Here is a 25,817-nt window from a genome sequence, read left to right on the forward strand (position 1 = left end):
AATTCTCTTAGGTAAATACAAATCAATTCTTCTTCAATTTGTTGTATTTCTTTTTGAGAGTTTGGCTAGCATTGTTGATTGATATTATTGACTTGTGGGAATGTAATGTACTGCTACATCCTTCTATTAATAGCAGGTGTAGTTTCCTATGATTATGACTGGTAGCCTAATCATGACATAAATATTAATAATGTAGAATTGTTAAAAAATGTATCCAATAATAAATGGTTCAATGCATTTGGAAGCATTGAAATTGCTAAATGTAAGAATAGCTGAAATAGAGACAAAGGGCCAATTCCTTACAACCTACTCTATAGTTTAGTAGTTTTCCTGCTGGCATTAATATTCGCGGGAAAACGTTTATTGGTGGGAGAATTTAGTATAAAACGGGTAAGTTAAGTTATTAGGTTTTGATCATCGGTATTGCAGGTTTTTTGCGGTTTCCCTGCAGCCTATTGAACCGGTTCCCCAGCCAAATGGCCGACGATAGGGAATAATACAGCCTCAGCTGTACCCGTCCGCCCCCTTTAAAATTGAAAATAATCATTAAAAAATTCTCAAAAAATCAAAAAAAAATAAATAAATTTTTTCAAAAAATCAAACCGAGAAGAGCCTATATCAGGACCCACTCTAGTAAACCCTCCTATTAAAATTTTTCTTTGGTTGTCAAAACTTACGTCAGATGGTGTAATTGTGAGTGTTGCTGTAAACAGTGTATTCGTTGAGTACAAAAAGCAAGATGAATATCTATAAAACACGCATAAGACCTATTATCAGGTATGCAATATAATCAATAGCTGGAATATAAACAGAAAAAAGAATAATAAGGACGACTGAAATAAAGAGGGACTCAGAAGTAGAATGAGAAATCAGGATATTAAAGAAGAACCAAAAATTTAGGAAACAGATTTGAAAAATGGGAAACAAATCAGAATCTAACACTCGGAAACCGCTATAAAGATGGTAAGAGAACTGGAGTTTAAAGAAGTGTTCAGGAGAAGGTTAAATATTCAGAATCAAACAAAATTAGGTCCTATCACAACAGCAGAAGACATAGGATGGAATCCTGATAATATAGAAGAAATGGGGCATCAATTCTTCTGGCTAGAAATTTTCATATCTACAATTTTTAATATTTTTAGTTAAACTTTTCCATTCTGCATTTTCATAACTAAATACCAATATGTTTGCTATAACAAATATAAATGAAATATAAAAAAATATATAAATAAAATACTTACACACTAAAGTTACAAAAGGTAAAGACAATTTATCAAAAAAGTTGGAATTACAGGCATCTTCTCTGCGATTTGTTGGTGTACCCATTTGCATCTCCATCACAGACAAATCTCGCCGATAAAAAGCGATGCAGATGTAACCATTTTGACTAGAAAAATAGTTCATAATTTTTAAATGATTTGGAAAAACAAAAAAATATTAGATCCATTTATAAAAATAATCTCATTTCAATCCTGCATTCACGATAAACCATTAAACATTCTATTCAATCAATCATAGCAGTAATTAAGGATTTGAATATTAAAATTTTATGTTCCAAGAGATATTTCAAGAATTTTTAACTACTCGCTTTGTTGGTCTGTAGTCATTGTGTCAGAAGCATAAATTAATATATTATATTAATTAGTCTCTGTCACAATAGGTCACATGGAAAATCACCATATTTTCGGATTTGTCTCACATTGAAAGGTGATATATATTGATATATGGGTTATATATGAAAAAACGATCTACTTGCAACCACAATGACATTAGCTTCAAAATGATACAAGATATTATGTGTTTATTGTTCTCACAATCCAACAATATTTTATAATTAACCACCCTTTTTATGCTTGTTTACAATAATGCTAATTGGTGGTAACAGGCTATTATGAAAGGGACGAAAGATGAAATCTATAAGCGAGGATGATGAAGGAAAGTAAACAATTGGAAGCACTGATTGCGTTAATAAGTTCCAAAAAAATCTCCAGAAAAATGAAGCTACATCAGTACAAAACAATAATAAGATCAACAGTGAGCTGCTGTGACGAAACGAGGTTTTTTACAAAGTAGTCTAAGAGAAGGAAGGAAAATACTCAGGCGGATACTAAGAGGGAGAATTCGCGACTGATATAAACAAATAACAAGATAAGGAATTTATTAAAAGTAGCACAACCAAGCAAAATAATATGGTCCAAAAGAATAGAGTGCTTAGATCACAGTCACATACAGAGAATGCAAAAGTTTAAAGCAACAAAAAAAATGATGGGCATAGAACAAGGAAGAACAAGAAAAAAAGGAAGACTAAGAAAAAGATGTTATGCAGGGGTGGTAAAAGACCTAAGAGAAATTCAGAGAATTCAGGATTGGAAACCTGAAGCAAAAAATAGGGAAGAGTGTAAGGGACTCAATTCCAAGAAGAGGAACAAGAAAAAAAGAAGACCAAAGAAAAGATGGTATGCAGAGGTGACAGGAGACCTAAGAGAAACAGGAATTCAGAGCAGGAAAAAGGGGGCAAAAAATAGGGAAGAGTGGAAGGGAATCAATTCCAAGAAGAGTAACAGGGAAGAAACAAGAAAAAAAGAAAATGTGGTATGCAGAGGTGGTGAAAGACCCAAGAGAAAGAGAAATTCAGGACTGAAAAATGAAAACAAAAAAGAAGAGTGGAAGTGAATTTTTCTAGACCAGATCCGAACTCTAACACCCCCAGTTGGAAGGCATTTACACTGATCCTTCAGCAACTACCATGTTTTTCAAAACAGCTTATAAATCAAAGTAGGGTTTGAAATAGAATAAAATTGACTCAAACCAGTCAACATTATTGTTTGTGTGTAAAATTGTTTTAAGAAACAAAGTAAAATGGATATAGAAAATTATTTGTCTGCCACCAGAAATTAGAGAAACTGCTGAAATTGGCTCATTGAATTTATTGTCGGAAAAGTAAGTGAAAATATTTGGTAATTGCCAGCATTAATTTTTTTGATAATATATTCCAATGTGAAAGATAACAATAACATTCGGCGAAAATATATTTTTGCAGTTTATTAGGAAGAAACAGACAGATAGAAAAATGTCGCAGAAGACCTAGTTTAATAAGAGTGAATTGTAATGTTGTAGCAAGATTGTTCATGTAGTGAACCAATTTTATGATGTATATCCTAATAATTATGTAAATTTCCAATATTTATTATGATTCATATCGCCTAAAATTATTTTTAGTAAATAAATGTTACTCACCATCCCATAGTAAAATGAGTTACAAGAATAACTGCGTTTTCGTCTCTAGTGGTTTGCTTAAGTTGTACACATATTACTTTCATGTCTATACCCGTAGCATTTGTAATTTTAAGCGTGGAGTTTTTATGATGAAAACTATACGTTGAAGAATAATCCAAAGTATGCCAGTGATTCGAATTGGCTATCCAAGAAGGAAAACGGCATTTGTTGACAGGTAAAGCTAAAAGGAAATCTATTTGATTAATAGATTCACTTCATTTGAAATATAGTTGTGTATTGTGATGTTATCTATATAAGTTCTAATTAATCAAAATTAAAACGACACTTAATATTTTTTAGATTCTCATTCGTGTTGTTCGCCGCCGCTTTTCTTCTTTTCTCATACTCCACTTGACAGTGGCTACTATTCCAATCATCAGAAAATATACTACAAGTTGCTTATAACTTATATCCAAAAATCAATTCGTGAAATATTCATAAGATGTTGAGAATTCATTGTATGAGCTCATAGTAATTTTTATCATGCAGTGTGATGCGTTTGATTGAGACTAAAACATTTTCTGATACTTTCTAATTTGATACTAGGTCATTTCGAGTCACGAAATCAAGAATGTTGGCCATATTATCGTGGTGGGCAAGCAAAGATTCTATTCCATTTTTGTATAGAGAAGTGAATAACTTTAGCCAAAAAAATGAGACTAAAACTGATAATAATTTTAATGTAAATAACGCCATATTTGTCTCCCCACCTTTAAAGCTGCTAATGATTATAAGAAAAATCGAGTATCCCAAGTATCCTACATCTATTGTATCTATTGTATCATCTATTTAATAGGATTCTTACCTTTTTTAAGTGTCATAGTCCTACTTCCCTCAGTAGCACTAAAAAGACCGTTACAAGTAGCGTCTCCGCTTTGAGCGACTCTGTAATCCACGTCATCTGTTGCTCCTGAAGGTGAACCAGTCTTTTCGTATACGAAACATCGGTATCTGTCTTCATTGGAAGTAACGTGGCTATGATGGATTTTACCTACTAGATATCTTGAGCTGCCTTCTTTCCACGAAGCCAAACACTGTAATTCTTCGACTAAAACAAACAAAACTTATATAAGTGTTACTAATTGGCAAATGCTTTTTATTTCAAAGTAAATACCAGAAACAGATAATTTTTTGTGTTTAATTATAAATTATGTACTTGTTGATATTTTTATGTCACCCAAATAATTTTTAATTGGTTGTGTATCAAATAACCTAATGATTATTAGTAATTCAATTATTTATTGATTGTTATTTATAAAATTATTGAAAAATTTTTAGTGTATAATTTTTTTGTCAAAAATCGATTATATTCATCAATTTAATCCCATTCAAAAGCAATACAATCATTCCAACGCTTCTCAATGCCGTGCTTGTAGAAGAATTCGTCTTTTGCGGCTTCAATTTCCGCAATTGATTCTTCATCGTTGCCGTCGACTCGTGAATCGGTGCATTGTTCATTGGTTTTTTCTTCGATATATGAGTCCATTTTTCTTTGATTTTTGCATTCAAACGTTCCAATAACTCATGCAGTATTCGCTATTGATTAGTTCTCTTTTTTGGAGATAGTCGATGATCAATTTCCCAAGCGCATCCCAAAATACTGAAGCCCTATCCTTTCTAGCTGACTGTTGGGCGTAAACGCGGCACCCACTTTGGAAAAAGCTTTCTTATGGTCAATGGTTATGGTCAATTTCAATTTACGATTAGATATAACCAATTTGTGAACTGTCTGGAGTAACCAGCTCAATTGGACGACCAGAACGTTCACCATCATCGGTGTTTGTACGACTACGTTCAAATTCAGAAAATTAATAGCAAGTGGTTCTTTTCGATGGAACAGAGTCCGGATAACACTTTTGAAACCATTGCTGAGCTTGTACAGTATTTTTTTTCCATAAAGAAGCAATGATTAGTTAACATACGAAATTGTTTTGAAAATAATAAGTAGCTTCACTTAAATCCCTTTCACTTTTTTCTGCATAATCAAAAAGCATAATGAACAATACTTTTCATTATACTTATCTGGAATCAAAACACAAAAAAGGATAAGGATTAAATTTAGAACATTTTATTTTCAAAACTATCATTATACTTCGTAATAGTACCAAACATCGATAGCAACGATGTATTTACTATCGGCATTGTTTTATTTTCTTTTAGTTTAATTAATATTAGTTTCAAAAAATGTACTCTGAAGAAAATCCAAATATCCCTAAAAACTTATTAAGCAGAGTTTATACGAAGCCAGTAATGAAGGCAAATTATTTTCAAGAGTAGACTGCAAGAATAATTTTGAATAACAAAATATAATCATGTTAATTGAATGGGAAACTAAAATTAAAAAGCGACCTCTTAGAGTTGAGCTATATAGCTCAAGCTCATGTTTTTTTCTACATCAAATAGAAACGTGTGAGAGGGTAAGAATGGGAAAAAAATTTTTTGAGGCACCCCACTGTATAATTATGATTTCACTTACTTGCACTCTCTGATCCATGAACGTCAGGACAAGCTTGATAACTGAGTAACAGCTTGCTTTCCTCAATACAGGCGTCTATGCTTGAAACTGGATATTTACATTCTCCGTGGCCTCGGTTATAAGTAAAGGTAAAAGGACCTCTAAAAGGACAGGGTATTGGTACAGCGTTTTCTCTGAACATTGAATATAAAAGAGCGTCACCGGTTATCAAACCACAGAGAGTTGGCAACACTTCTCGACTGTGGCAGTATGCTAAAAAAAATACCAATTGCAGATATTAATAACATGTACAAGGATATATTGAAAAGTTCTTAGCCTACTATATAACCAAACAAAATTTCAATGTCAAAATATTTTATTACTAAGCATGTTCTCCCCTTAATTGGATACATTTATTACAGTGAACCTGCAACGTCTCTAGACCTTTAAAAAAATCTTCCTCCACAGCTTTTATTAACTCCGCGTCTTTTCTCTTTAATTTTTTCCCGACTACTACATGGCAATCCCAAAAACCGAAGCAAAAACTTTTCCAGCAGATTTTTGGACACGAAACGTCTTGGAGAACCAGAGTCGTTTTAAAATCGAGCACATACCGAACACGATGTTTCTACTCTTGCACGCTTCTGGTCAACATTCAAACATTTGAGGATGCATTTTGCAGCAATTTTTCCCATGTCCAAATTGACGTGAACTATATGATGAACGCGTTCGTATGAAATATTCAGTGCTTCAGATATCCGTTTTATCCCAATTCGACGGTCTGATAAAATCATGTCATGAACTGCATCGATATTTTCGGGGGCTGACACAGAAACTGGCCTTTCCGATCGGTCAACACTTTCAATGGAAAAGTGAAGCTTGCGGTCCAATTTTTCACGGTCGCATACGAAGGACATTGATCATCAAGGGTATTAAGCATATCTTCGAAAATCTGTTTACCTCTTAACCCTTCTAAATACAGGTGATGATGGCTCGATACCCCAATTTTTAGATTTCCACAATTTCGGTGGACATCTTGTTTCTTTTAATTTATTGCGTAACTGTGGTTTACTTTTTTGACGTCAAACTTCACACTAACACTTCTAATAAGTTATTGTTGCTATGGTAACGCAATATTTTGTTTATATATGAAACTGGTCTAGGCTAACTAGATATCAATACATTTCGTATATAATGTATAGTAATGATTAATTTAGGTATAGAAAAACATTTTGAGACAATATCAATAGCATAAAATGTATAATATTGATTAATGTAGTATTACAATCCGGTCCATACGTATGGAATAAATTCAATTTTAGCGTTGTTATGTACTATGTAAAAAACCTGAAACTGGTCGATTTTTACTCTTAACAATTTACAGTATGAAAATATTGTCCCCCTCTAGTAGCCCCTCTGAATTATAAGCACCCCCTAATGGTTTTTGTTGGTTCTTCCTTATGTTTAACATAAATAAAAAAGGAGACAACTACCTGTTTCTTATCTGGTCGATATGCCCTATATATAAAATTATTATTGAGCTTATTCAAATACATTGGTAAAGAAGTAATAATCAAAAACAGTATATACTCACTTTCTTTATACTGAAGAACATTAATATGTTTTTCATGAATTACTACACATCTATAACAAGTCTTTTTCCTAAAATGAATGATAATATTCGTAAAAAAAAATTAATTTAGTTATTACGAATAGGGGTGGGCAAAATAATCGATTAATCGAAAAATAATCGATTAATCGATATATATTTCTAAAAATTAATCGGAAAATATCGATTAATCGGAAAATATAAAAATATCGTTAAGATAATCTTGAGGTCGTTAAAAAGTTTCGTGGCTATGGCATACACACTATTTTTCGTACAATCTTTAAAATAATCAATTTAACGATTAAAAAATTTATTTTCTGAATAATTATCTCAACATAATTCAATATCAGAATCTTACTTCCAAATATCTTCTCTAGATTCATTATGAGGTTTGTTTTTATTGGGAATCAAACCATAATGTCTTCTGTATGTTCCTAATAGAGCATACTCGTTCTTTATCTTGTTTTTTGTGGGAATATCAAACCACAATCGTTCTTTTGAAGCTTTATTTCCGATTTTCAAATAATCGAAAATTGATTAATTAATCGAGTGTTTCCGATTTATCGATTATTTTCGATAAATCGATTATTTTTGATTATTTTCGATTAATCGATTATTTTATATAATCATAATTGATTATATTTTTTGATAATTGCCCAGCCCTAATTACGAATCACTAATAATTGAAACTCACTCATCTAATATAAGAAATTTGTCTCCTTCTGAACCTACACATCTTCCTTTGCTACTCAGTCTTGGTCCTTCGATAAGTATCGACTGTCTGACTCCAGATTGAAACCACGAACCTTCCCATCGTTCAGGAAAGTAACATGATCCTACGAACATACAGTAAAATATAACAATTGGTAGATTGGGAAAATGTGATGTCATAGAAGGGTTGCCTGAAAAGTGTTCGACTTAAACGTATGGTTTGGTTGATGCGGCTGGAGCGACTGCAATCGCAGTCACAATATAGAGTTATAATTTGTGTGTCCCTAATTAAATGCGAATGAGATCAACCCATTAGTGCCCAAAACGTTTTTTCAAAATGTCTTTTAATTGGTATTAGTTGCAAATTGCGCAAGCAACTAAATTTGGTTCTGATCACTTAAGGCGTAATTTCTACTAAGCAATTCAGGATTCAAATTATTTTTATTGATAAAAAAACATTATTAATCTACCGTCTGAATCGAAAAAGTTATTTACTAATATATTTCTCCAAATGTTGACAATCTTTATTTTATAGTTGATGATATAAAAAAAATATTTCGGGTGGAGTGAAACATTGTATTTCTTACTTAAGTAAATTGTACATTATATACACACTTTATATTTAGTTTCCTTTTTCACAATTAAATGATTAAACTAATCCAAACCAATCTCATATCTTTCTGTATAAACTAGGTGTGGTTATAATAATATATAATATATATAATATATATATAATTCTGAAAAATATACAGAATAATAGAATAAAAGATTCGTTTTTGGGAAAAAAATGAGACCTTGTTCCAATCCTATATGTGGTTATGACTTGGTCAATGAAATCGACTTCTTCTCCCATTTGAATTATTGTCATTTCAATCGAGATTCTTTTTGGAATAACGATTCGCCAACTTTGGGACTTTTCAGTCCATATTAAATTTCCCATTGGTAATCATTTGAAATTTATCCCACACTCCTCAACAGACTGAAAGTTTATATCTTGTAGAGGTAGTTTTTTATAATTCACTTCATTTTCTGGTAATGTCTCTTTCCCAACAGGACTTTTTTGTTAAGTTATATACTTAATATTTCAAATATATAAATTTTTCATATATATTTAAGTTGTAAAATTAAATTCAGACTGTAAATAATGAATATATAGTAAAATACGAGGAAATTTTTCAGTTTTTTCTGAACGAAGGCAGCAACTTAAACTGTTTAAAAATTTGAACATAATTTTATTTGTTTCAACATTGAAAGTTTCTCCAAAAACTGAAATTTTAGTTGGCTAAAAACCTATCAAATGGACAACAATGGCTAAAGTTAATGCTTTTCATGAAGAGATCTGTAACAGATTTCTCTTGGGGTATAGCCTCAAGGAGCTCCATTCGTTTCTGTGTTCTTTATTCAAACTGAGCAATGATTTTTTGGTTTTATTTTGACACTGAGGATTGAGATTTCTTCGAATCATCCTGTGAAACTGTCAATTTCGGAGAATAAACTTTACCGATAATTATTTAGTCTTTTATTAAACTATAAAGCACCTGACATTCGACGAGATTGAATATTTTTCCAATAAATCAGATTCACGATAATTTTGTATTGTCGTAAAAACTAAATGTGCTTTCAATATTTCAGCTCAATCTGTTTAATATATTTGCCACGAATTTGAGTTTGAGCAACATTACACCCGTAACATAGTTACACTAACCTTCTTCACAAACAGAAGGTGAAATTTTTATATAAATAAATATAGTTATTGAAGAAGAACTTGCTGTTTTTTTTTCTACTGAAAATGCGATCAATCACAATGTATTTTCTTTTAGCAAATCATTTTTCTCGTTTTTATTTTAGTAATTGAAACTTGAGGGCTATTTTTGAAATTCTCTCAATAATATTTCATCCTCATTTGTATTAAACTTTGCCATTTTTATTTTAACGTATGCGGTTGTACGATTTGACTTGTCTATCTAGTAGTAGAATCGCAACTGCTCCGGCTCGACTTCAATAGTCAACGACTGAAAGGCATGTATATACATAATTGAGTACGAACATATGAGAAACAAGACTTTTTTTGTCAGAATCATTTTTATTTTTCCTTTAAAGTCCATACACTTTTCCAACGATGCTCTCAGCTTTTTATCCCTTCCAAATAACATTTGCTGTCTTTCTCAAAACACACGTTTAGTATGCGATAAAGTCCTCGTCTGATGAAAATCTCTCACCTGTAATGGAAACTTTATTGTTTGGAAACACAAAAAATCGGTTTGGAAACAGGTTTGCTGAATACAGTGGGGTGTTAGCCAAAGACGATCACCAAAGTTTGAGGAAGTGCGTTATCCTGATGGAAAAGCACTGTCTTTTTCTTTCAGTGATGTCCAATATCCTATTTTTATTAGTTATCACTTTTGCAGCGATGAAACCTTCTTTACCTCTGCAGATTCTTCCTGCCCATCCACTGTCTTGGTTATTTTTTAGTTCTAGGAGTATAATCGATACCAAAATCGGAGTCATTTTGTTTAAACCGCGAAAATATGATCTGAGAAATGTTCATTCAAATGCAGTTTTTTCCAAAGTAGTCAAACTTGGCACTCAATGAGCGGATAGCTTACGTATGCGATCTTTTAATATGTCGATAACCTCTTCTATCTGTCTTGTCCTAATCCTAAGATCATCCAGTAACATTTGGTAAACTTATTCGATGATATCGCTGGTTTTTGGCCATCCCGAACGCTTGTCGTCAGACAAGCTGATACGGCCACCTTTAAATTCAAATGTTCGAAGTTTTACGGTCTCAAATGATAGTACAATCTCTGTACACAATGTCTAACTCCTGTTTTATTCACGTAGGCGTGTCGCTTTTCAAAAACAAATTTTTAATGACAGTTAGATCCTAAATTGTTTCCTCAGATAGAAGTCAGATAGAAACTGTTGGATCAAAATGGATAAAATTTTAGTGAGAACCTCTCAGCGTACCATAAATATATTTCCCAATTTAAATTGATAAGTTCCAAAGCTTTTCAGACAACCCTCGTAAAATATCGGTTTGTTTCACAATAAAGCAATTTATATATGTCATCCGACTAAAATTTTTTATTCTGAATTTTATTGAATGTGATACACCGTGTTTTTGGAATATAGAAGTTGAGATATCTACCAAACGTATACTCGTAAATATAATGCTTTGTTTAAAATCTTGAGGCGGCTATCCTCTGATATTTACTCAATTGTATAATAGATTCTAGATGTTTAATAATTGTTATGAGCATTAATTATCAACGATTTATACCCTCACACGGTTTTGCACTAAAGTTTAACCCTAATAAGGTATTTTCATGCTGAAATGCTGAAAACTATAAAAACCGCCAACCTCATAACCTATCAATGACACTGCTCATGTGAATTAATAGGAATAAATAACTTTTAAATGTTCAAAAAACCATAGACAAATCAAATGTTACCAGCTTTAACTCCTCTGATTTCGTGGCATTTCGGAATATACAAAATAGCCTTCGTATAAGTATTGTAAATGTAACTGGAAACGTTCTTGAAACAATTAATTTAAGGCTAGCATTGTACTAAGAAAACAACACTGTTCAAAGTTACATCTCCCAATTTGCACATGAACATTTGCCCATTTTAAAATCAACTTTTTAAAATTCTTAAATTTTTGATGGCTCATATTTGCCAATTTCAATTTTATCCAATAATAAGTTTTGACAGAGCGTTCCAGTGAATTCCCAATCCATTCTTTTAGTACCTATTATCTTTTAGAAATTATCGTTTTTGTAGACTTAAAGTAAATCTCCACGCTATTGTTTTGCTATTGATCGATTCCGTTTGTAATATAAGTATGTAGATAAGAATATAGCGGAACAGTTGAGTTATCGTGATATTCTATTAATATTTACACCGGTAGATTGAAAGTGAGGAAATCCCCCAAAATTGGGGATGAGCTGTTGCGAAGCAATCTCCTGGATTCGTGTCACTAAAGTAAAGGTGGATAATATAAAAGCTCTGACGTTTGCGCACGCGCTTTCGCTCTCGTTGACGTTACCTACCAGAGAGACTTAGCCGAGGATCATAGAAGGGAAAACAAGAAACATGACAAAATTGAAAAAACACTCATACCAGAAGATCATTGATGATCACGGAACATTGTTCTGTTGGTACAAGGCATCAGAAATGGGGATAATTATTGTAAAGAGTTACAAAAAAAAGACTTTCGAGCATTTGCTGTTAACGGATTAACGACATCAAATGCTGAGAAAGGACCCAGTAGATTGCATCGATGTAATGCTTGAATATAAACTAAACTCGAAAGAAATGATGAGAAGGTGGTTACCTAAATAACTTAATTTCCAAATTGTGGCATATAAAGGGTAACCCAATAGGCCTCAAGCCTCCGAGTGGACCGCGAACTAACCTAACCTCGTCAGTTCTGTGAAGTAGGCGAGTTGGATAAACATCAAAATTAAAAATTTATCTAATTGGTTCCAAGCTTATCTTTATGGGTGAAAAGTAATATTATTTTTTTAATCATGATAAATGGAAGTCTTAATGTTTTTATTTTTCATTATTTTTGACTCATGCAAAGAATATTCAACGATAGTCTTTCAAACATAAAACAAAAAATATCTATACCATTACAGTTATTATTTTCACCTCACTGATTGCTGCTTTTATACAATTCAGAGATATTTCAAAAATAGTTTAGTTACCTGTCTGTTTGAAAGTCGACGTAAACTCCAACACGAACAAAAGCAAAATAAATTGAATGACAAGGGAAGTCCATGGAACGTCCATACTGTTGACCGCGACGGATTACATTTTAGACTCGTTCTCCTGAAAACAAAATATTTACTGTCAGTATTTATCAGTTGCCGTTTCACCTCTCTTGACATTCTTCCAATTTATCTCAACGGAATTTGTTTATTTGAGAACGGAGAAACTTGACGAGCTATTATTTATTCGAATAATTGAGTTAAATAATTTGTGTTTATTTTGTTAAAAGCAAATACGAAGTTAAATCAGAAGAAAACAGGACGCTATTTCATAAGGTTTACTTGCTGGATATAAAGACAACAAAGTATGGGTTCAACAGGTCAATTTTTATATATGAAATCAATGGAAATCTGCCAAGCTATTAACAAAGACGTAATCTCTGTCTGCAGAATGTTAAAAGAGAGATATAGTGATAAAATTCAATTGAAATATTTTCACATTCTTTTCTTCACCATGCTTCGCTGTTTTATGTGAATGAATCCACAATCTCGCGAGGTCCTTGAGGTATTTACCCCGGCACGTGTGTGAGACAGTGTGTATCTTAAGCCGCGTTCTCACTCAAACATTGTTCGCCAAACATTTGTCGAAAATTTCGACAAACCTTTTTGTTTGAAAAACAATGTTCGCCGGTGTTTTTGGTGTGGACGCTACTCCAACAAACATTTCATGTATGGAAGGAAAAGGGGCCGCCATTTTTGTTTGTCTAGAATGTTCCAGTCCTAGATCGAACATTGTTTGTCAGTTACTTCCCCTACCACCTGTTTGGCTTGTTTTAGTGTATTTTGAAGTGGTTTTCCGGCCTAATTTTTGGATATAAACATTGTTATTTGTATTTTTTATTGAAAATTCAGTGGAAAAGTGTGTGTGTGTGTGTGTGTGTGTGTGTGTGTGTGTGTGTGTGTGTGTGTGTGTGTGTGTGTGTGTGTGTGTGTGTGTGTGTGTGTGTGTGTGTGTGTGTGTGTGTGTGTGTGTGTGTGTGTGTGTGTGTGTGTGTGTGTGTGTGTGTGTGTGTGTGTGTGTGTGTGTGTGTGTGTGTGTGTGTGTGTGTGTGTGTGTGTGTGTGTGTGTGTGTGTGTGTGTGTGTGTGTGTGTGTGTGTGTGTGTGTGTGTGTGTGTGTGTGTGTGTGTGTGTGTGTGTGTGTGTGTGTGTGTGTGTGTGTGTGTGTGTGTGTGTGTGTGTGTGTGTGTGTGTGTGTGTGTGTGTGTGTGTGTGTGTGTGTGTGTGTGTGTGTGTGTGTGTGTGTGTGTGTGTGTGTGTGTGTGTGTGTGTGTGTGTGTGTGTGTGTGTGTGTGTGTGTGTGTGTGTGTGTGTGTGTGTGTGTGTGTGTGTGTGTGTGTGTGTGTGTGTGTGTGTGTGTGTGTGTGTGTGTGTGTGTGTGTGTGTGTGTGTGTGTGTGTGTGTGTGTGTGTGTGTGTGTGTGTGTGTGTGTGTGTGTGTGTGTGTGTGTGTGTGTGTGTGTGTGTGTGTGTGTGTGTGTGTGTGTGTGTGTGTGTGTGTGTGTGTGTGTGTGTGTGTGTGTGTGTGTGTGTGTGTGTGTGTGTGTGTGTGTGTGTGTGTGTGTGTGTGTGTGTGTGTGTGTGTGTGTGTGTGTGTGTGTGTGTGTGTGTGTGTGTGTGTGTGTGTGTGTGTGTGTGTGTGTGTGTGTGTGTGTGTGTGTGTGTGTGTGTGTGTGTGTGTGTGTGTGTGTGTGTGTGTGTGTGTGTGTGTGTGTGTGTGTGTGTGTGTGTGTGTGTGTGTGTGTGTGTGTGTGTGTGTGTGTGTGTGTGTGTGTGTGTGTGTGTGTGTGTGTGTGTGTGTGTGTGTGTGTGTGTGTGTGTGTGTGTGTGTGTGTGTGTGTGTGTGTGTGTGTGTGTGTGTGTGTGTGTGTGTGTGTGTGTGTGTGTGTGTGTGTGTGTGTGTGTGTGTGTGTGTGTGTGTGTGTGTGTGTGTGTGTGTGTGTGTGTGTGTGTGTGTGTGTGTGTGTGTGTGTGTGTGTGTGTGTGTGTGTGTGTGTGTGTGTGTGTGTGTGTGTGTGTGTGTGTGTGTGTGTGTGTGTGTGTGTGTGTGTGTGTGTGTGTGTGTGTGTGTGTGTGTGTGTGTGTGTGTGTGTGTGTGTGTGTGTGTGTGTGTGTGTGTGTGTGTGTGTGTGTGTGTGTGTGTGTGTGTGTGTGTGTGTGTGTGTGTGTGTGTGTGTGTGTGTGTGTGTGTGTGTGTGTGTGTGTGTGTGTGTGTGTGTGTGTGTGTGTGTGTGTGTGTGTGTGTGTGTGTGTGTGTGTGTGTGTGTGTGTGTGTGTGTGTGTGTGTGTGTGTGTGTGTGTGTGTGTGTGTGTGTGTGTGTGTGTGTGTGTGTGTGTGTGTGTGTGTGTGTGTGTGTGTGTGTGTGTGTGTGTGTGTGTGTGTGTGTGTGTGTGTGTGTGTGTGTGTGTGTGTGTCCGCAAAACGAGTAAAGATTTTTGGAGCCAGGAGAATTTGATAAGGTTAATTAACGTTTACGAAGGTAAACCTTTATTGTGGGACACTAATAATGATGATTATGAAAACGGAATCAAGAGCAGACATGCATTAGATGACATTGCAAAAGATTTAGGTGTAAATAATGTCGCCGAGATTAAAACAAAGATTGAAACTCTTCTAGTGCAATATACACGAGAAAAAAAGTTACTAGAAACAAATTGTAAGTTCGGTATGGGGTCCATAGAAAAAAAGAAGCCTTGGTGGGGATTAACTTATTTTCATTTTTTGGCTGACAAATCAACACCCCGGGAAACGTTTTCCAGCGTTGTATCAGTTCAATTGGAAAATAGCGACAGTCAAGTGGGATCGCCATTCATTGTGTGTGTGTGTGTGTGTGTGTGTGTGTGTGTGTGTGTGTGTGTGTGTGTGTGTGTGTGTGTGTGTGTGTGTGTGTGTGTGTGTGTGTGTGTGTGTGTGTGTGTGTGTGTGTGTGTGTGTGTGTGTGTGTGTGTGTGTGTGTGTGTGTGTGTGTGTGTGTGTGTGTGTGTGTGTGTGTGTGTGTGTGTGTGTGTGTGTGTGTGTGTGTGTGTGTGTGTGTGTGTGTGTGTGTGTGTGTGTGTGTGTGTGTGTGTGTGTGTGTGTGTGTGTGTGTGTGTGTGTGTGTGTGTGTGTGTGTGTGTGTGTGTGTGTGTGTGTGTGTGTGTGTGTGTGTGTGTGTGTGTGTGTGTGTGTGTGTGTGTGTGTGTGTGTGTGTGTGTGTGTGTGTGTGTGTGTGTGTGTGTGTGTGTGTGTGTGTGTGTGTGTGTGTGTGTGTGTGTGTGTGTGTGTGTGTGTGTGTGTGTGTGTGTGTGTGTGTGTGTGTGTGTGTGTGTGTGTGTGTGTGTGTGTGTGTGTGTGTGTGTGTGTGTGTGTGTGTGTGTGTGTGTGTGTGTGTGTGTGTGTGTGTGTGTGTGTGTGTGTGTGTGTGTGTGTGTGTGTGTGTGTGTGTGTGTGTGTGTGTGTGTGTGTGTCCGCAAAACGAGTAAAGATTTTTGGAGCCAGGAGAATTTGATAAGGTTAATTAACGTTTACGAAGGTAAACCTTTATTGTGGGACACTAATAATGATGATTATGAAAACGGAATCAAGAGCAGACATGCATTAGATGACATTGCAAAAGATTTAGGTGTAAATAATGTCGCCGAGATTAAAACAAAGATTGAAACTCTTCTAGTGCAATATACACGAGAAAAAAAGTTACTAGAAACAAATTGTAAGTTCGGTATGGGGTCCATAGAAAAAAAGAAGCCTTGGTGGGGATTAACTTATTTTCATTTTTTGGCTGACAAATCAACACCCCGGGAAACGTTTTCCAGCGTTGTATCAGTTCAATTGGAAAATAGCGACAGTCAAGTGGGATCGCCATTCATTAACACCGGTGTGGGATCGTCAGAAAAAGCTCCACGAGTGGCATGCCGTCGACGTATTCTAATAAAAAGCCTAGCAAGAGGCAAGAAAGAAAACGTAGCCATCAGATTGAGGAAAATAAAAAATCCAAAGAGACAGACCATCTTGAACGCTGATTGCTTGGCGAAAATTAGTATTTTGTTCACTTATCACTGGTCCTATCATCGATATTAACAATTCAAAATCCCCATTTGACATGGGGATTTTGGGCAATACGACGGTGGCGGTTCAAATCACCCATTCTTCGACAAAATCTAACTGACTAATGTTTCATGTCGAATCGCAATTGTTTGGTGAAAATGTTTGCTGAGAATGTTTGTCAAACAATTGTTTGTTGAAAGAAAAAATGTTTGTTAATACTGCACTTTAATCAACTTGTTTCTCCATTGTTTGTTCAATGGAGACGATCCTTTAGTAACGTAAAGTGTTATAAAGCATTTGCGTTGGTAATAATAACCCCACTACATATCTTGTGCCATAATTCTAGAGTTACTTGGGTCATTGTCACCCCACCACACTAAGTATAATTTAGTTCTAAGTTAAGGTATTTGACTTTTTGTTATTCTTTTTCCATAATGATTTTTCTATGCTTATTATTGCGTAGATAAAAATGTATAGCTATGAAAATGAGCAGAAAAGGCTTCACGCTTTGTAGGATGAGTTAAAAAGTAATGAGGAATCTGTTGGCTCCAGTGATTTTGAAGACTTTGTACACTACAGTGCACATGAATCTGAGTCTGAGCAATAAGATGGAGTAGCAGAAATCGTAGGGGCGGGAATAGAAGTAGCTATTATCACTGAAGATGGAGTTACGGTCGAAGAACGTGATCCATTAAGCAAGAGAAAATAAGAAGGCAGTTCATGTGACACTGGAGATTATGAAACTCGACAATATCATTTAGGAAGAGATAAAACAGCTAAATGGAAGAAATAATGTAAAAACAACATTGTATTTAGAGCTATATTTACAAGATTTTTTGATAATTGCGAAAATACTTGTATACCCAGTGAGTATATGACTATTTTGGGAATGCCATTAGGGAGACAATCTATCATCTCAAGGAGATAATATACGACTAAGTGTTAAGCTCAGAACGGGGATCAAAAACTCCCTTGGTGAATCTATAGAAAATGGAAATAATGAACCAAAGAGACACAAACGAATTGGGGGATGCGGTTTATGTCCAAGAAATAAAGATCGTTCACACCTTATTGCTTCGAAAATAAGCAGTCATAACTATTATATATGAAAACTATTCTCGATTTTGTTTATTCTATATTTATTTGCATGCCTTTGTCAATAAATATATTCTGTCAAATTTTTATCTTATCATGTATCTATTTTTAGTGGAATGTCCTTTTTCTGCTATAGAAATAATCACACTGAAAATGTTTTTCGTTATTTTCTATTTCTATTTATTGAAAAACGAATAATAATTTTTTTCTTCGTAAAATTGAGAATAAGAAAAAAATCAGTATATCGCAAATTATGATTTTTCCCCAGCATATACATGAAGTTGCAAAAGTTTACTACACACGCGCCAGGTTAAACAACTCAAATTCTTCTCAAATTTGCAACTTTTACTCAAAATGAATTTGTTCGCTTCTTATTAATATTCTATTTTGATTAAAAAAACCTAGGCCACAATAAATCATTAGATTAAGTATTATCATTTGAAACTTGATATATTATAAAGTTTTGCACTTTTAGGGAAAAAAAGAAAATTGTATTCGAACAAATATTTTTTCAAAATAAGTCACATAAATTGGAAAATTATTGTAAAAGTTTTTTTTATTTAAACTATTTCTAATGGTGGAGTGAATTTATATACACTGGCTATTACTTATTTAATTTATTTACACATTAGACAATTGATGATATTGATATTTCAATTGATTGTGAGTAAATATTAAAAAAGCATATTGGTCAATCGAAAAATTGATTTCATCCAACTTCATTGAGCTGAGCAATTAAACGGTTTTATATAACAGATCCCTATATTATTTGTTATTTGTTCAAACAGTACAAAATCTCATTTAATAAACTAAAACGAAATAAATTAATCGGGAGTCCAGCAGACTATAAGAGGAAAAGTGCCCTAGAGAAATACGTCACAAAAACTGTAAGAAAGAACTCTTGGCAACATGAATATTTATATTACGATTACCTTGATGATAATATACTTAATACCTCTTTAATCCTCAACGAATTGAATTTCTCCATAGGCGCATCCAAAAATTCTACTCCATGACCTGACAATCTTCTATTAATCTTTCTTCAAAAACTTCCACATATTGCGAAATCATACTTTTTACAAATATACAACCTAATCTGAACAAAAAATAAAAAATACCAAAATCAAACTGCCCAAGAACTAAGACTAAAGTAATGGAAAAAATCATAAACAAGAGACTTTTATGGATATTTTAAGACAGAAACCTTATAAACCTAATAAAAAAGGTAAAACGGTTTCCCTCAAAGCAGGTCAGCATCAGAAAACCTCTCTTTGAATTGGAATCCAAAATCCATGAATCTTTTGCAATAAATAAACCTTCGATATAACCTGGTGTCATGGCATTATCAAAACCTAACAAAAAATTTTTGGAACATCAAATTAAATATATTAGAATTTATACAAAATTTTTTTAAAGATCGTTCTTTCCGTGTCCGAACCAATCACACCACTTCAATCCTGAAACAACAATCTAACAAAACTCCAGAAGGATCCGTCATGCATACAACACTTTTTCTAATAGTTATCAATAATATATTAAGCCATCACTTAAAACTAGTCAAAAGCAGATTTTATATTGACGATCTGGTGATATTCTCCAAAGGCAGAAACATCTTCTTCAATGCACATGCAAGGAATCTTAAACCAACTCCAAACATGGTCAAAGCTCAAGCAATTTCCAACTGAAAAGACACCTTACACCCCTAGAACTAAAATTTAATAACAATTGCTTAAACTATGTCGATAACGTCAAATTTCTTGGAATGATTTTTGATAAAAAACTGAACTGGAATCAGTAGATGTGGTATAAACCTTATAACAATCAGAAGCAAATCCTGGGGATCTGACTATAACTGTTTAATGCACTTTTTCGCTCAAAGGCTATGGCTTTATAGTATATACAAATGCTAAGAAAACAACTTCGAACCAATGAGAAATCATTTAAAATAGAGCATAAAGTATGAAAACAAGAACATCCCGTCCTAGCCCAATGAAGAGCTTGCAATGCGAAACTGGAGAACGCCATCTACATCTCCGAAGAAAATATCTTGCCACTTGATATGCGCTATCCATCAGAAGTAACCATCAAAACCCAGTTTTGGTACTCCACACAATCGCTACAAAATACCATATTCGACTAACATCAAACCTCCTGTCCAATAAAATTAAAACTCTCTCTCCATTGTCGATCAATATCTCTCCCACCGACACTACACTGTGCAAATTTAACAAATTAGAAATTTCCTTCTAGGCTTGATAAGTTTTCACAATTTCACCTCGCACATTCAGATGCATCCAAAACCACTGACGGAGTAGACGCAGCAATGAACGTACAGAACAGCACACTTCAATTTAAGCTATCTAACTATACGTTATTCTTCAGGCACTCATTCACATAAAAATTAAGATCCCTAATAATAGCAGACTCACTTAATTCATATAATTAATCAACTTAATCCAAATAGCACTCCAAATTTGAATCGAACTATCACAGTTACAAAAAAAGAATAATTTTGTGGAAATACTTAGGGTTCCTTCTCATACTGGCCTACGAAGAAACGAAGAAACCCCAATGCTCGACAAGCAGTGATTAGTGAAACCACGAGTAGTAGTGTGCAACGATTTAAAATGACTAATTAAATCAAAAGTGCAGAAGCTGTAATAAACATCGAATTCGAAACTACTCGATATAAAACCGGAAGTGAAACCCTGGTCGCATTCAATCAGCAAAAGATTACTCCATGTTAAATTATCGAGTTTACGAATAGGCCACACTAAGCTTACCTACAGTTATTCAATTACCAAAATTGAGCCCCCACAATATGAATTATGTAAGACACAACTCACTGTAAACCGCCTAATAACTGACTGCCCAACATTCATAAAATGAAGACAAGGCAATAACCTTAATAACACTATATAACAAACACTCGACAAAAATCTTTTTAAATATTTAAATGAACTAACATATTAACATAATTATAACTCGCTAATAATTCTTGTTGCTAATTGCCCCAAAGGAAGATGCGACCTGCTTGCAAAATAATAAAAAACTTACACCTTACACACATTTTACTGCTAACGTCTTTATAAGAGATTTACATTTGTTACAAAATAACTCAGGGCTTTCAAGCTCTCACTTGAAACATGAAACTATCAATGTTTTTCATAAAAAAGAAGGACCTAATCTAAATTAGAGATATAAATATCATTCAAATAATTTTTGTCAAATAACCTACCGCACATTTGCATGTTTTAAGATACACTCTGTATAAATAGTGACTCAGTATTGGGAAAATAAATACATTACATGACTAAACGACATTATATATTCTCATAATTTAGAAAGCCCTGTCTGTATAAACGCTCATGTACCTGCCCACTTCTAATTAAGTCATTTCGAAAGTCCCATGGGTTTTTCTTATTAGGTACAAGCCATTATCAAATTAGAAAAGCGTAGCAGCAAAAGTTACATGATTTGATATTTTGATAGACGTTACAAACACACAATTAATAATTTTATTAGGGTAATAAAGCGACCTTCTCAAAATTTATTACGAGAAACCCTCAGTTTTATCGATCGAATCGAGCATGGAAGGAATATAAAAACACATAGCCACCGTAAACCACCCCTCTCAGCTGATAGTCCACCTACAACCTTTTAGAAGTCACGCAGAATTGAAAATGTGCGACTCCCTTCAAGAATTAAAGATTGAGCGATGTTGCCGATTAATCAAATTCGTGCCAGATGTTGAACCCCGTAAACAGCATAAGAGAAATACGTCACAGTTGACTCTATAATAATTTACGCAGAACGAAAATATATTTCTTTGATTTTTGCCTGACACGTTACTAAAGTAGAAATTTTGTCCAGTAGTGTAGAAATTGGTAGGTTTGGCATAGTGGTTAGGAAAACCACATAATTTTTTACGGGCTATCATCTCCCTAATAAAAAATTTAAGATTTTCCTGAATTGTGCTGAAGCTTAAGACGTAGGATTTGGAGTCTCGTATACACTGTGAACCAAAGAATCTATTGTGTCCCCCTTTCTTGTCTAAAATGTGGAATGGTTTGAATTGCCAAAGAGCTTCGTCTTCTATTTCATACGCTTTCAGGTGTAGTGCTCTGGAGTTCCTTAGTTCTGGAGTTTCATACTTCGAGTAAATGTGGATAGAAGTTTCGTCCTCTGTGCAACAAACGCTGCACGTCGCATTATCTGCTAGGCCTAGCGTCTACAGGTTTTTAAATTGTTAGATACATTCAGCAGATGTTTTCTGGTTATAGTTACTCAGAAGAATCTTTGCCTCTCTGTAGGTTGTCCCAATAATTGGTTTTGCTTCTATTTACTTCCATTTCCAGTGCTTTTTCCACTGTTCTCTACCCGATATCACAGAAGGGTTCGGGTCCCATGAAGGGCCCCCACTTTAGCGAGATTATCAGCTATTTCATTTCCCTTCGCTCCCGTGTGTCCCGGAATCCATTGTAGGGTAATTTAATTTTTCTTGCCTAACTGGTTCAATTTTTCTATGCAATCCCAAACGAGTTTGGATTTTACGATATTGGAGCTTACAGCTCTAATGACTGCTTGACTATCGGACAGAATGATAATCTATTTGCGACAGTTCTCTCTCTAGATTAAACTAAACACATTGAGGTGAATTTTTTCTCAAATCTAAACTTTTGTCCTGTGTTGGTCATTATTTAGGAACGGATTTTCTTTGAAGATTTTGGGAGATTTAGAATCACTTCTAGTGCAGCTGTTGGGCAAGATTTCATGGTCCCTGATGCACGTAAGCAAGCCAGTCTTTGTTTCTTTGAGAGATTGTTCCTCGTGGTATTAAGACTAGTTCTAGTACCCCAAACCACTTCCCCATATGTGATGATTGGTCTCACAGTTATTTCTTTATTAATTTTGTAATGCTTTTCCAGACTCTAGAAAACATGTTAATTTGTGAAGATAAATTACTAATAACAAAAATATAGTCTGTATTTAACGTATATAATACAACCAACCCTTTTTGTGCGACGCGACACAAGCATTTATTTTGTTTTGTTTATCCTTTTTTCTTAATGCTAATACATTTAGCAGGGCTCCTAGAAATTCAGATGCGCCATCTATTTGGATGAAATAGTGATACAAATTTGATTTTCCACTATTTAATCAATTTTTCCGACCAGTTATTTTTTTGAGTTAAATCAATCACCAGATCTTTGACGGTTCAATTTGAGGAAATAAATAATGAATCTCCCCATAAACGTTACGGGTTCGATAGATGGTATGAACATTTGTCTTCATTGCGCTTTTGTTACCTACAGATTATAAATGACGCATTTGTTGAAAAATTCATTGTTCGAGAGAAAAATATGTGAGAAAGAGCAGCCCTCAACTAAACTTAAAGTTGAGTACAGCTTTTATTTATCAAAATATCATTATTAGGTCCAAATGCCAAAAATATTTTCTATCAAAAAACAAATTCGTACTCATAACAATAGTACGTAATAGATTTATTGTAAATAAAACTAATATTAATCATTTAATACATTTATCTTATTATTATCGATAGATTACAACATATTTTATATTCAATATCTATATAAATATAAAACTACGAGAAAGGTCCCATAAGTACTTCGCCTGACCTAGAGATGGCCGTAGCTGCTTTAAAAATACCACTGTATTAAGAAGTACATAATATCTGTCCCGATAAGATAGAAAGCCCTATCTCCGAAGAACAAAATTTTACAGGAAAAAAGGAAAACCAATTTCTTCACCTGCATCAAAGTTTGGATACTTTAAAAGGGTTTTGAAGTGTAAAAGTTATTGTTTTAATATACAGAACTTTGTTTTAATGTTAAATTAATTGATATTTCATATTTATTAAGAAAAGCTGGATATAGGGCTTTTTATATAAAAGTTTGCTGCTAGTAATACACAGTCTCAAAAAGCCCTAACTCCCCATATGGGAGTTAGAGCATAATTATAATGTTTACAAACCCTAAAATAAATAATAGATTTACATAAAACAACGTTTAAAAACCGTATACTATCATGAAATAAAAAGAACACACATTAAAAGATTTACAATAATTTTACTAACATAAAATCAGTTTACATCTATGAAGATCGTGCTTTTCAGTCTTTCATGAGTCAGCGTTTACCAAATCTGGCACTTCTGACTCTTGGAGGCTCAACCAAAATCCACGCCGGTTAGATGACATAAGGGGGCACAGATTTTCCACTAGTTCTTTCTTCTTTGCTTTATTGAATCCACGTACTTTACCAATCTTTTCAGGCATGGAAAAGTTCTTAATGCATTTAGCTTGCAAAAAGTTCAACACTTTTGAACTAGATGCTTCATATTTGGTAGAATACAAAAGACTTGTATCTCTTTTTTCAGCAGTTACTTTAACAACATCTGTGAGATAAGGTATGGAGTTGACAACGTCATCTCAACACTTAAGTTTTTGTTTTGATGTGAAGTCCTTCCATGCAAAAAGATCCCCAACACCAAGTTCTTTGATGTTTACTTTTCCTGCAGCTATGCTTAGTGTGATACAATCATACAATATAGAGAAACAATGTCACAGTCAGTCACATTGACATCTTTGATGAAAGAAGGCTCTAACTGTAGGAAACCATGCAACTGTGTCTTACGAAAGAAGGCCCTAATTCCATGGTAGCACGGTTAACCTGAAGATTAAAGACCCTAAGTACAACTCTTTGTGAATTTAGGGTGTTTTTAGTATTTGTTTGTTACATAGGGCCTTCTTTTCTTGAAAAGAACCTCAAACTGGAGCTAGGGCCAATATAAATTTTAATTCATCACTGTAATGGATTTAGAGCTTTCTAATGTCATAAAAAGGTATTTTTTTTTTATACAGATTCGAAAACGCTAAAAAAAATTTAGAAAAAAGTTGGAGTTAGGGCATTTTAACTTATCAGATGCCACATTATGTAATAGTTGTTTAGCAGCCATCAAAAGTGAACGTTTTTAGTGAATTTGTAAACATGAGAAAAAAATTCTTCGTTATGTGATACAATACTTTTATTTGAAAGGCTTTAGCCCAACCAATATAAAAGCTGAACTAGATTCTAATATGGGTGAGACTACTCCTTCGTTATCAACAGTAAAATATTGGGTAGCAGAGTTTAAACGAGGCCTGTACGATTAAAGAAAATGCACAAAGCGGTACTGGACGATCGTCGACTGGAAGTGCGCTAGCTAGCAGACAGTCCGGGCATAGTAGGCATTTCAAAAAGTGCAATACATTGCATATTAATTGAAAATTTGGACATGTGAAAGCTGTGCGCAAGATGGGTGCCGCGTTTGCTCACAATGGAATAAAAACAGGGTCGTGAAGATGTTTTCATCGAATTTCTTAGCCGTTTCATAACCATAGATGAAACGTGGGTCCATTACTTCACACCCTAAACAAAAGAACAATTGAAACATTGGACTGAAAAGGGAGAACCAGCTCTAAAAAATACAAAGACCGTTTCTTCTGCTGGCACGATTACGATGTCGATTGTTTGGAATGCGCGTGGAATAATTTACATTGACTACCTTGAAAAAGGAAGCGGCTAGTATTATGAAAATTTATTGCAACGTTTGAGAGAAGAAATCGAGCAAAACGGCTGCATTTGGCTAAGAAGAAAATGTTTTTTCATCAAGAGAATGCACGAATTCACACATCCCTTAATGCAAATTATTGAATTAAAGTTTGAATTGCTACATCATGTACCCTATTTACCAGATTTCTCCCTTTCGAATCATTTAATATTATCAGACTTGAACAAATGACTCGGCAATCAAAGATTTTCCAACAATTTCATGAACTTGACGATTCGTATTATGAAAAGGGTATCGAACT

The 25,817-nt window shown here is 34.4% G+C and overlaps 1 protein-coding gene across 1 annotated transcript in view; it reads right to left on the reverse strand.

Annotated features, from left to right (window-relative positions):
• The window catches only part of LOC130446404 (uncharacterized), a 90,281-nt gene that overhangs the window by 14,149 nt on the left and 50,315 nt on the right, over window positions 1-25,817 (reverse strand). The window contains exons 2-8 of the mRNA XM_056782651.1: window positions 12,767-12,890; window positions 8,035-8,176; window positions 7,326-7,393; window positions 5,753-6,004; window positions 4,082-4,324; window positions 3,238-3,457; window positions 1,242-1,387 (exon numbers count right to left, since the gene is read on the reverse strand). Of these exons, the coding sequence (XP_056638629.1) occupies window positions 1,242-1,387; window positions 3,238-3,457; window positions 4,082-4,324; window positions 5,753-6,004; window positions 7,326-7,393; window positions 8,035-8,176; window positions 12,767-12,851 (1,156 nt within the window). The 5' untranslated portion in view covers window positions 12,852-12,890. The remainder of the gene's footprint in view (window positions 1-1,241; window positions 1,388-3,237; window positions 3,458-4,081; window positions 4,325-5,752; window positions 6,005-7,325; window positions 7,394-8,034; window positions 8,177-12,766; window positions 12,891-25,817) is intronic.

The sequence above is a fragment of the Diorhabda sublineata genome, chromosome 7 (genome assembly GCF_026230105.1).
Source record: "Diorhabda sublineata isolate icDioSubl1.1 chromosome 7, icDioSubl1.1, whole genome shotgun sequence".
Taxonomy (NCBI): Eukaryota; Metazoa; Arthropoda; class Insecta; order Coleoptera; family Chrysomelidae; genus Diorhabda; species Diorhabda sublineata.